General features: G+C 56.3%; 1 protein-coding gene across 4 annotated transcripts in view; it reads left to right on the plus strand.

Moving 5' to 3' along the window:
- The first annotated feature begins 5,982 nt into the window (after window positions 1-5,982).
- Window positions 5,983-12,367, plus strand: part of LOC102371980 (F-actin-monooxygenase MICAL1-like) — a 31,113-nt gene continuing 24,728 nt past the window's right edge. For 3 of the 4 annotated variants that reach the window (XM_025206029.1, XM_025206031.1, XM_025206032.1), the window contains exons 1-7: window positions 6,117-6,774; window positions 8,294-8,501; window positions 9,297-9,413; window positions 10,070-10,174; window positions 11,066-11,221; window positions 11,425-11,525; window positions 11,809-12,066. In XM_025206029.1, the coding sequence (XP_025061814.1) occupies window positions 6,511-6,774; window positions 8,294-8,501; window positions 9,297-9,413; window positions 10,070-10,174; window positions 11,066-11,221; window positions 11,425-11,525; window positions 11,809-12,066 (1,209 nt within the window). In that variant the 5' untranslated portion in view covers window positions 6,117-6,510. The other variant, XM_025206030.1, reaches the window with a different exon arrangement.

The raw sequence follows: 12,367 nt of genomic DNA on the forward strand, positions 1-12,367 counted from the left end.
TCGGAAGAGTGTTCGTCCCCCTTTCCAAAGTTCTTTGAAGCCCTGAGTTTTGCTCCTGATTCAGGGTGCGGAGTACGGCCTCTTGGCTACAGAGATCAGGACTTCTCTGCACAGCCCCTTTGCACAAGGGGTGCTGGTCTAGGGTCCCTAAGTGCTACTGCATTACAAATCATACATGACAAGGACCCTCTCTGCTTCCTGCCCCTGTCCTTGACCTGATTGGCAGCAGTGCTTCGGTTCGCTCAGTCTTCAGATCTGTAAAAAGGGCAGTAATTCCCTCCTTACAGATGTGCTGTGGAGCTTCCTGAGCCTTTGCTAAGGGCTGTGGGGGTCTCAGAGAGCCAGGCCCATAGACATGTAGAAGTTACAGCCCTTAGCTTGGTAACAGCTGTCCTACAGAGAATTGAGTCTCTCCTGGGGGACTGTCTGCATTGCACATCTCTCAGCTTGAAAGGCCAGGCAGTCTCAGGGCTCCCCAGCCCGGCAGGAGATCCTCTCCATTTCTCCAGGCCTCAAAAAATATAAGCATTGGTTTATTTTATCCCCCCCGACAACAAAAAAAGAAACCACAGACCCAGGGAGCAGTAGTATCGGGGCTCCCAACCAACACCCACTTCCTGGCCCAGCCTCAGGGGGAAGCGCAACCCCAGAGCAGCAGGGAAGTGTTGCTTGCAAGCGCTTATAAAACTTTGAACAGGAGCCCAAGTGTGGGGAGGGACTGGCAGGCGCCCAGGCAGAATGCCGATTAATCGGGGATCTTCCTGGCTTTAATTAACTTCATGTGAAATTGCTGCAAAATGCTCCCTTGGGGACCTCCTCATTAGGGGACAGCTGCATCAGTTATTTCACATAATGGAGCAATGGATTCTCCTGCGCATGTCCTTCTGTGTCCCCACCAGCCCTCGGACACCATTGCGTCCTGCATTGCCTTCTAAGATTTGTGTTTATAATTCTCAGCATGCGTTTGTGTCTCTTGGGCTGATCCAACAAGCCCCGCTCCCATTCAGATCCCTAGGGCCTGATTTTTCTGAGGTTCACTGTTATCTATATAACACTAGCAGCCTGGCACCAGTTGCTGCATATGAGCCAGAGTCCCTGGCCAGAGCTGAACAGACAAGAGGCAGGAGGTTTGAGGCTAGGACTAGAGCTGGGATCCGAACGCCAGCTCCTTGCATGCCAGTCTAGTGCCCTGCCTGATGCCCTGCACTGCCTCAATGGGACCCTTTCCTTTGTGTTCAGGGGGCCCTGAATGGGACCCAGATGAAGTCAATGCAGTGCTTGGTGGGTGCTTGGCTCATAAGAGCTCCATATAAGTCCTTCCATATGACCCAAGAAGCGTGAGTCACCATTAATAATAAACTCCCCATCATCCCCTCCTCCCTGCCTGCTAGAACAGCCAGTTTTCTGTGTTTATTAGAATAAACCGAGGCAAAATGGGAGCGCTATAGACACAGCCCAGCCTTGGCTCACTCCTCTCTTTGAGGGCGACTCAGATTATCCAGGAGATGGAAGTAGAAAAGCAAAGCAGTGGCACCAAAAGCAAACCAGAGGCTTGTTCCTTGCAGCACTTGGCTTCCCTTCCTTTTGGGTGGGGAGCCTGACAGGCTGTGGCTATGGCCCAGTGGTTTCTCTGACTGCAGAGGCCCTGTTTGCGCTGGGGTTTGCAGCTCTTTCACTCAGGAAAGTCTCTTTAAAACCCAGCCTGGGCCCATTTGCAGTGTGTGATGATAAACCAGCTTGGAAACAATGCCCCTGCTGATACCAGGGGACTTATTCTGGAATGGGCAGCACTGATGTAAATCTGGAGTAACTCAGCATCACACTGATGTACTTGAGATGAGAATCTTAGCCCAAAGCCTAGGAGCTCCAGTTCAGATGCCCAAATGCTCAGTCACAATCGAGGCCAGACTTTGACCCGTTGTGCAAATCTCTGGCTTGGGGTTGGAGTCAAACTCTTGGAAGGACGCAGTCTGAGCTGCGGGCGTTGAGTTCTTTGGAAACCATGACCCCTAAGGCCTTAAGTTGCTTGCTAACAATGCTGACCCTTGGGAAGTCTTTTAAGATCTACAGGTTGAAGGGAAAAATGATTTTCTTCTGATTAGTTATAATGAGGTGTGAGTCTCCTGGTGTTTCCTGGCCAAACTGGTTCTAGTGGGAGATGACTGTTTAATCAGTTCTGCTATGGATGGGCCTTTTCCATTGTGCCTTTCCTTTGTATCACATGGGCCCATTGTACTGCTGCTGCCTGTTCAGGGAGATAGGCATTTCCTGGTTGAAAGGCGCTGATGGCTGGAAAGGCATAGGAGCCCTGCCCGGCCCCAGGTGAGGTAGCCCTTTGCTCCACACTGAGGGGGAGGACCTAGCAGAATGGTTGGACTGGTTCCAGGAGGGCTGTAGGTTGCTCCTAGTGGCAAAAGGTCCAGGTGCCCCCAGTCTCCTCTTGGAGCCAAGTGGTTTTGGTTTTTTGTGCATCCTGTGCAGCGCGTTTCATAACAGCAGGAAATGCGTCTCGCCTCAGTCACCAAGCACGCTGGCTGGCTGCTGGCACGCAGTACCCATGGGACTGACGGGAGCACTTGCGGCCTGCCAAATCTCTCAGGTCTAGTGTCTAGTTGGTGAGCGCTTCATCGCAGGAGTTTCCTCTCTTTGTGCAGAGCGGGGCATGTGGACGGATCCTGTTGCTGAGGATAACACTCTAGTGCGTGCCATCCTTTGGAGGAAAAGCCTGTTCTTGGGCAGTGGAAAGGAATGACCATAGGAACGAGGCACTGGGCTGTGAATCGGGAGAGACGTGGCTTGGATTCCCAGCTCTGCCATGGGTTTTCTGCATAGCTTTAATTGCTTGCTCCATTGGAGCAAGGCTTCTCTGCTTGTCAAGAGCTCAGATATGAGCCTGGTTTTTGAAGCACATGGAGTGCCTACAGAGACAGTCGGAGCAGTAAAATGCTCTGTGCCTCTGAAAGCCGCATCTGAGCTGAATACGTGTCTAGGTGGCTCTCCTGATTGGGGACGGAGATCTCCGTCCAGCCTCTATGCAAGCGTCCGTGCTGGGATTTCTGGGCGTGCAGGATGCTGACAAGGTGGGGGTGCTAAGGGCCGATGGTGCCCTCTGCCATTGCTGCCTTAATCTAGGGCCGTGATCAAGCATCCCAGGACCTCCTGAGCGTATACTGACATTTCCTAGAAGCAGGACATTGGCTGGTTCCTTTGCTTTACCTGTGGCAGGTTTGGGTGTTGATGATGGGCAGTGGGGAGTAGGAAGGAGTGGCTTGTTCCTGAGGTCTGGAGGAAAACTGACCTCCTTCCAGTGGAGCTAATGTTGGGAGAGGCCCTCTGAATTAATCTTGGTGCCGGGAGACAGAGTCCCTTGCACAGCTATTGCCAAGATAAGGACTGGGTGACTGCTTTGCCTTTCTCTAGTGCCTTCCCTCGTGAGCTCCCAGCAGTTCCCACACTGGCAAGTAGTGACATTGCATCAGACCCCCCCTGGCTCAGTCATTTAAAAAAGTAATGAGCATCTCATTACTTATTTAGGGCTTTAAAAAGCCCTCCCCAAGGTGGGAGCTCCAGTGGCACACTGGGCTCTTCCCCCCTCTTAAACTTGTGTTGCTGTGCACCGTCAGGCAGCCCCCATGTTTCACCCCAGAGACGGCTGCATTTGGGATCGTCGGTGCTAGCAGAATGGAGGCCACGGGCATTGCCACAGTGTTAGGTTTAAGCACTAATAATTTAGAGAGGGCAGACCTTTCCCCCATAAGCTCTGCGCCGGAGAGGATATTGAGCCAGCCCTCTCCAGACCGTTCCTTGGCAGAAAGTCTCTTGATTCGTCTCTCTCAATTACTCGCTCTCACGTGCCTGGAGGCTCTTTTCCAAGTCTGTCTCATCTGCAAGTCAGATGCAGGCTTTCCCAGGCTGGCAGCTCAGCTTGAGAGCTTCGGACAGCATTGATGCTTCAGGCTTCCCGCCGTGCTGCGTTACAGACCCAGCATGGGAAAGAAGGCTGCAAGCTAGGACTTTGACTGGAGTGGGAGTTACCTAAATGAAGGCCACATCCACAATGGGCGTCAGTGCTGGGACTGCCAGCGGTGCTCGGTTGTGTTTTGGGGACTGGCCTCTGCTGCTCCGGTTCAGGTGCTCAGGGATGCTCTCTCTGCTCACTCAGAAGGCTTTGGTGGGAGTAACCACACTCCTGGGGTGATGGGATGAGCCGACATAACCTGAGATGCTGAATCCCTGATCCACCCTGACGGGCCAGCCTCCTAGAGCTGGAGCACCTCTCTGCTTGAGCTCGCAACCTGTCCCTGTGGGTGGAAGTCAGATTAGGGCAGTGATTCTCAAGCAGGGGGTTGCAGCACCTGGGTTGCCTTGAGCACCTTTCAAGGGTGCCGTGGGGTGCCACACAATGTTAGCACTCATGAAGCACAAGATAAACCCCGAGATTTCAAATAGGAACCCACAGAGTTAAATCGCTCTGCCCTGCTCTGGGCTTTCCGAGTTGTTTGCAACAGAAGAATGGCTCTGGTGTTTTTCTGTAGTCAAAAAGAGAGTGAAAGCTAAGGCTGGCATTGTTCGAGGGGGGCTTGGAGTCAGAAAAGGTTGCAAACCACTGGCCTAGGGGGACCTCTCAAGTGGTAGCTCAGGCTCATGTTGCTGGAGGTGAGCCCTAATAGCCTGGGGCTTGCCATAGGGCATCTGGGCTGGAGTTGGGGCAAAGCGCTGGGCAGGAGTTGCTGACAGCTGGTCCTGAATTCCCTTGGGAACAAAGACAGATGCCCACAGAGTCTGGCCAGAGCGGGCTGGCCTGACGCGAGCAGCTGTGGGCAGCACAAAGGGCCCCCTCAGAAAGAGTCATTTTTCCTGACCGCAACCACCCACGGCCTCCTTTCCTCATTGAGACACATCAGCTGCTTGCCACTCTTGTTGCCCACCTCATCACGGCTCCCTGCTGCACAGATGATCTTCTGGGAATGTGAAGGGTGCAGACCTTCCCCCTTGCCTTGATTGCATGCTCAGGGCTCTGCATGCTTGGTGTGAAGCCCCAGGCTTGCCTGCGGCTCCGTGAATGCAATATCCCTGAGCCCCACAGCGGTTGGGGGGGGGGCAGGCGGTGGAGGGCAGGAGGAGCCTGCAGTCTTTGGCAATGCCGGTGCCAGCTGGGACAGCTGCTGCTGCCAGCTCATGCCCTGTTCCCTCAGAGACAGGCCATGCTTCGGGAGGGGAACCCCCGGGCAGAGGTTAAAGCGGAAGGAAGAGTAAGAGGCCTTTGCTAACGCTGCCTCCAAAACTCCCCGCGTCTGCTGTGGGAGGTCCAGGTGCATGTTGCGCAGGGGAAGTTGTCAGTCATTGGGTCTGGCCTCCCCCGCGCACCCGCCTGCGTCCCTGACATCAGGCAGCTCTTGGGCCAGAGCATTTAAACATGGTGCCTAGAGCAAGGATCTTCCATCTGGTGCATTAAGATCTGAGCCTGCAGCTCCGGGGGACCTCAGCAGGGCCTGTGGGTGCCCTGCCCCTTGGTGTTGCTCACATTCAGGTACCTAAATTTAGCTTTGGGAGCCTGTTTTATGCGCCAGATTGGGAAGTGTGGGGCCTTAGGTCTCTCCCCCACCCTCTCTTGGCTCTTCTGTTTTCAGAGCAGCGGCTGATGTGAGCCAGCTGCAGAGGGGTGCTCCCTGCAAACATCCAGCCACCACCAAAACCCTGGCTTCCCTCCCGCATCTAGGGGCAGGCTTTCCCCCACGGAGAGCAATGCAGCTCTGACCTGCCACTTATGCTTTCCCCCTGTCCTGCTGCTCCATTTTTGGGTCCCCCTGTGCACAGCTCTGAGCCACCATCCCCTCCCACATCCGTTGTGCCAGGGCTGATGATCCCGTGACGCTTGGGTGGCTCAGTAATGAGGCAAGCAGGGCTATCAGGGGGATGTGCCCAGTCCCCCTGCCTTGCCCAGATGCCCTGCTCAGTTCTGGGACTGATCAGGACTCATCCATGTCAGGCTTTCTACTCTTCTCGAGCAGGGAGCTGGGACTCCACCCTCCTTTCCTGAGCGTGCTGTGAGCTCCGCAGCTGCAGCCAGAAGCACCCAGCAGAACTCAGCGCTGCAGGAAGCCGGAGGTGCCAGTAACGCTGATGAGAGCGGTCGGCTCCGTGTGTCAGGACATGGGCTGATCAGTGGCAGGGGCTGAGGGGGACTGTATCCTCATGCATGTGATGTGACCTAGGAGCGTATGGGTCTTCAGGCCTCTCTACCCTGTCTTTCTCCAGAGGCTGTAACACAGCCCTCAGGATTTTAGCTCTGAAGCTTATGGGTTCAAATCCTGCGGAGTGCCCCAAGCAGGGTCTTGTAGCTAGTCCAGTGTGTTTGTGAGGGGAAGTGGCAGGACCACCGGGCCCGTGCTAGTCCTGGGGTCAGCGAAGTGGGTGCCGCATGAGACCCCGGGTTCCCAGCTGCACTTCTCCGCTCAGCCTGTGCATCTCGCTCTCTTCCAGGCTCCCTTCGCGGCACCGTGCCCCAGGATGAGCGCTCTGGATGGAGAGCAGTGCAATCCTGCTCATGTCCTGTTCGACACCTTTCTGCATGCCAACGAGTGCGAGGAGGTGCTGGGCAGCTTCCGGGCGCTATGTGGGCACTTGGGCCTGGAGCACACGGGGCAGCTGTGCTTCTACCACAAGCTGAAAGCCTGCCTCAACTACTGGAGTGCCAAGGCCCTGTGGAGCAAGCTGGACAAGAAGGCTGGGCACAAGGACTACGACCAGGGCAGGGCATGTGCCAACACCAAGGTAGGATGGCCCAGACTGGCCAGTGGGGCTGGGGCTAGGGCAGGGCCCTGCAGAGAGCGAGGGAAAGGGCCAAGGCGACCCGTGGTTGTTGTGTATGATTGCAGTTGCGATAACAACTCACTGCTTCATCACGGCAAGTGAAGCCGCTCCTCTGCCTCAGCTGTGCTCGCACCTGCTGGAGTGTCTGCATAGGCAGCTGCATGGAGGCTTCTTGGGCTAGCAGGGAGGCCATGCCATCCCTTGTCCCAGCTTATTCCTCCAGGCTGGGCTGAGTGGGGTGTGGAAGGGGTCTGAGCACCCCACAAGGCACCCATTAGCATAGGCAGGGTTGTTGCCATTAGTGGCAGGCCTTGGCAGTTCAGCAGTGCAGCAGATAGCACTGTCAACAGCTGTGGTGCAAACGCAGCCCATCGCTATGTGGCGCAGGGGGAACCCTTCCTGCTGGGCTTTGCCTGCCAGCTCCAGCCTGGGCCGTTTGCAACTGGGCTCCTGTGAGGTGAAGGAGGGGAGGGTGCATCCATTTTGCATGGGAGACCGTATGTCAAGACCTCCACCAGGCATCCAGCTGGACATGGGCTGGGAGCTGGGATCTCCTGCTGCCAGCACTGATTCCCAGCTCCCTCCGCCTTGGTCCCCCTTCAGGAGTTAATGCCTTTGCTGGCTGTGTTCCAGCCAGAGGGGATAAGTGCTGAGCGCTGCAGGGAGGGTGAGTTGGCTTCAGTGAGGGATTTACCCCCACGTCCCTCTGTCCTTGGACAAGAGCAGCCTGAAATACATTGTTGTCAAGCTGTAGCTGTTGAGCTTTCTGCATCCCTAGCAGAGGGAAGCATCCTGTTCTGCTGAGGAACAGCAGGGCTTCTTTATCCGTGCAGAGGGCTGCCCCCCAGCTACTCTGCAGCGAGGCATTGTCTTGGCACCGGGGCCGGCTGGACCAGTGCCCGTGGCGGCTTCTGGAGGCTCTGCCTGTCTCCAGTGGGGCTTTGCACTAGAGGCTGCAGAGCAGATCCCTGGTGCAGAGAAGGCCCATGGATAACAGTGCCCCAGGAGAGTCAGGAGGAGGAAGCCTGCTGGGCTAGGAGCAGACCTAGGGCTGCTTGTGCAACCTGCATGTCACAAAGCTTCCTCTGTGCCAGCCCACAGAGGATATGAGCTATTGCAGCCCCCAGCTATGGGTGCTGGCTCTTTAGCACAAGCTGTAGCAATATGTGGCTTTTTCAGCTCTGGAGGTTCCTGGTTCCTGTGCATCTGCCACGATACAGTCTGGGATGCGTGCTGGGGGGGCTGAGTGGCTCTGCCCCCCCCACAACTCTGATAGAGTCACCCCAGTGCTGCTGTGCAGACATCACCTCTCATCTCACACTCACAGAAGTCAAGGCCTTTAGACTTAGTCCAGGACTAATCTCCCCTCCCTCAGCAAGCCGATGGGACCCTCTCCCCATCCCCAGAGATCACTGTGGTGGTTGTGCGGGAGGGTTTGTCCACACAGGGCTGCGCTCAGCTCTATGATTGCTCCTTCCAGTGCCTGATCATTGGGGCAGGTCCCTGCGGGCTCCGCACAGCCATTGAACTGGCCTTCCTGGGAGCCCAGGTTGTGGTGGTGGAGAAGAGAGACTCCTTTTCACGCAACAATGTGCTGCACCTCTGGCCTTTCACCATCCATGACCTGCGGGCACTGGGCGCCAAGAAATTCTATGGGCGCTTCTGCACCGGCTCCTTGGACCACATCAGTGAGTGGGGATGAGGTTGTGAGCAGGGCGGGGGACAGGGTAAATCACCTTTGGGAGCAAAACATGGCTGGGGTCTGGGTGGGCCAGTAGGCAGGTGATGCCTGGGGTCTAATACAGCAGGGGCTGGGTCTTGCGGGTGCTCAGCACATCCTGCAGTGGAGATTAAGAGTGGGGACTGGGGCTTATTAAGGCTGAGCTGGGCATAAGCCCACCCCATTGGGGCTGTCTTAGGCAGGCTGGAGCTGGATCTGTGTGTATGGGGGGAAGGGTATCTGGGGCACACTGGGGCCGAGCTTGGGGTGGTATCAAGGGTCTAGTACAGCAGCCAGGGCTGGGCATGCGGGGAACGCTATCCCAAAGCAGCTCTCGTGGGTGGAAAAAACTCTGTTGTTTACCACATCTGCTGTCCCGATGAGTGACAGCAAAGGCATCTCTGTTCCAACTTGCCCAATATGTGCAGATGCATACGTGCAGAGCCTGCAGGAGCTTGGCCTCTGACCTACAATCACTTCCTCTGCTCCCCCCAACCCCCAGCCACAGGCTCTGATCCCCAAGCAATGCTTGTACAACTAAGGGATTCACTGCCCTCAGTGCAGCTCCTGGATCTGGCTTTTGGGGGAGGCTGGGCTCTGGTCCGTAGGGAGCTGCATGGTTAGGAAGCAGGGGTGGAATGGGGTCAGTTACCCTGGGGGTGTTGGTGGGGGCAGGGGAATGGAGGTGGGTTTAATAAGGGGGATCTCTTGGAGTTTGAAACCAGCCCCTGTTCCTTCCTTGCTGGGGATGCATCTCCTCCAGGTATTCGCCAGCTCCAGCTCATCCTCCTCAAGGTTGCCTTGCTCCTCGGTGTCGAGATCCATACCAGCGTGGAGTTCAAGGGGTTCCTGCCCCCGGCGGCGAAGGCCAGCGGCAGGGGTAGGTTTGTGAGCTGAGGTGCTCCAGCAGGCAGGGGGACTGCAGCCCTCCTGTCCCACTGCTGGTGGGGCTCAGTACAGGGGGCTGCACAGGGTGTCGGGGGATGTGGAGAAGGGGCCCAGATGCGCTGCACTCTTCTGGGAAGGCACTGAGGCTGCTCCGGACTGGCCCGTGGCTAGTCCAGCTGTTGTGCACGGTGCTGCTGCCCTGCGGGTACATGAGGGGGGCTGAGACCGGCTTTATCCCTCTCTTGCTCATTACTGCTGCTGACTTGTGGTGGGGAGGGAAGGGCTTGTGCAGAGACCTAGCACATTCATGCCATGGGTTTGAGCTAGGAGGTGGGTTTCCACTCAGGCTGTCATGCCAGGGCATGTTCTGGTTCATTTGAAGCAGCAGGCTGCCCTCAAGGGCTAATCCAGCCTCGCTGCCAGCCCCGGAGCCTTTATATCCACTCTGCAGATGTGGGATGTGGGGCAACTTGCCCAGGGTCACACCATGAGTCAGTGGCAGTGCAGGGGTTAGTGCCCTCACCTGGTGACTCATACCCATGTGCTCTAACCACTGTGACACACAGCCATCTCCCTGAGTGCTTCGCAGGGGCAGGGAGGTCTCATCTTGGATCCTCTGCTGATGCCCGCTTCCTTGTCCTCTCACAGCAGGCAGTGGCTGGAGGGCCACGCTGCGGCCAAACTCCTCTCCTGTGGGGCAGTATGTGTTTGATGTTCTCATCTCTGCAGGAGGTGGCAAATTTGTGCCTGAAGGTATGTGCTTGTGTGTGCTCCAAGCTGCCCAGCATCAGAGGTGGGGATCATGTCCAGCAGAAAGCAAGACTGGGGGTGCCCCAGGTCTTCAACAGGCCGATGAACCTTCTCTTGGCTCAGTCTCTGCAGGGCTTGTGAGAGGGGCCCAGCTGGGCCTGGAGCAGCCCCGTCATGCTGGGGCTAGCAACTGGCAATAGCCGTCCTCCTCCATCCATGTGGCCAGGCTAGCAGAAACCCCCACTTGCTTCCAGCCTCATTGCCTGGGGCAGTGGGCTGTTGTGACTGACCCGGCTCTTGGAGGGGGATGGGGAGAAGCTCCCCCTGAACAGCCTGGGCAAGCTTGGAGGGTGGAGGGCTGCTCTCTGTCTCATCAGGTTGGGGTTGCTTTGAGGGGAGGAATTCAGTCTGGACATAGCTCTGCCCCTTCTAACAGAGGGCTCATCAGCCTGGCAGGCCTGGGCACCTGGATCTGGGAGAGGTCTGAAATGCATCTGGGGGAGATGGAGCAGGAGGAGAAGGCCTTGAGATGCTGCAGTACCTGAGGAGCCCCCTGCTCTGGGGTAGTCCTAACCCCTGCAAGGGCCAGTGTCCCCAGGGCTACCCACCTTCTGACTTAAAATGCACCTAGTGCCCTGCAGTGAGGCTTTTTCTGTGCCTGCTTGGAGATCCCTACAGCTTCAGCTTCCAGTTCTCCCTCTTCCCTGATGCTCTGCCCTGCCCCACATCTGAGCCAGGCAGGGACCCTCCTGGGGACATGGAGAGCCCCTCCACCCCCTGCCGGTGCTCAGTTGTCATTAGAGAGTTCTTCCCACCAGCTGCAAGTGGGCGACATGACCAAGGCCATGCAGTACCTCAGTGGCAGAGCAGCTATGCGTGTGTCTCTCTCCCCAGGGTTCAAGCGAAAGGAAACTCGTGGCAAGCTGGCAATTGGCATCACCACCAACTTTGTCAATCACCACAGCAGGGCTGAGGTGGAGGTGCCCGAGATCAGTGGTGTTGCCCGCATCTACAAGCAGCAGTTCTTCCAGAACCTCTACAAGAAAACAGGTTGGTGCCAGGTCCCAGCTGGTTTTTGGAGACGGGGGAGGTAGAGCCCTGGCCTCATGTGGGGTGGGGGTTGCTATGGTCATGGTGCCCACTGTATGTCCGGCTGTCCGTAGATAGAGCAGGCTGTAGGGCAGAGAGCAGCGCTGGCTTCAACAGTGTCTGCCCAGCTCCAGCTAAGTCTTCTGCTTTGTATCTTTGAACAGGGATTGACTTGGAAAACATTGTCTACTACAAAGATGATACCCACTATTTTGTCATGACGGCCAAAAAACAGAGTCTGCTAAAGATGGGAGTCATTTTAGAGGTAAGAGGGGGTCAGAATAGGGGTCCTGCTTAGGAGGAAGGGGAGAATAGCAGCTGTAGGTAGGGGCTGAGGCATGAGCTCTGGGATCTAAATATTCTGCTGTATCCTGGTCCCACCCCTCTTCCTTCTATTTTTAATAACAGGTTCAGGCATGGGCATCTCTAGGATTTTTAAAGGTGGGGGGTGCGGATCATCACACATAAACGTATTTTGTTCTACATCTTGGCAGAGGGCACCAATGCCAGGGGTCAGCTCTGCAATTGTTTCCATCTCGTTGGTGCAGGACAAGTTGGACACGGAGAGCCTGCTGTCTTCCGAGAACGTGAACCGCGAAGCCCTCCTCAGCTACGCCAAGGAAGCAGCCAGCTTCTCCACCAACTACCAGCTGCCCAAAATGGAGTTTGCACTAAACCACCAGAACCTGCCCGATGTCGACATGTTCGACTTCACCTGCATGAGCCGCTCCGAGAACGCCGCCCTGGTGTACGAGCACGGTGGGGCCCGGCTGCTCATCGGGCTGGTGGGAGACTGCCTAGTGGAGGTGAGGATGCGCAGTAATGAGCTTGGCATGGGCTTGGTCCTGCCCCCCTCTGTGAGTTGCCTCGCAGTGTTGCCAGCCCCGGGGGCAGAGTTTGACCTGAAGATCCTCTCTCTCCCTGTCTGCCAGCAGACTGATGGGCACTACCTTTGTTTCCCCAGTACCATGATTCTTGGCCTGCCTTCAGATGATGACTTGACGTGGATGTTATAGTGATACCCAGATGTAGCGTCGGTAGCTTGCCAGGAGTTTAGGAGCTGATTTAGGCAGCACCAAGCTTGTTAGTGCTGAACCCAAAGGAAGA

The sequence above is a fragment of the Alligator sinensis genome, unplaced genomic scaffold (genome assembly GCF_000455745.1).
Source record: "Alligator sinensis unplaced genomic scaffold, ASM45574v1 scaffold872_3, whole genome shotgun sequence".
Classification (NCBI taxonomy): domain Eukaryota; kingdom Metazoa; phylum Chordata; order Crocodylia; family Alligatoridae; genus Alligator; species Alligator sinensis.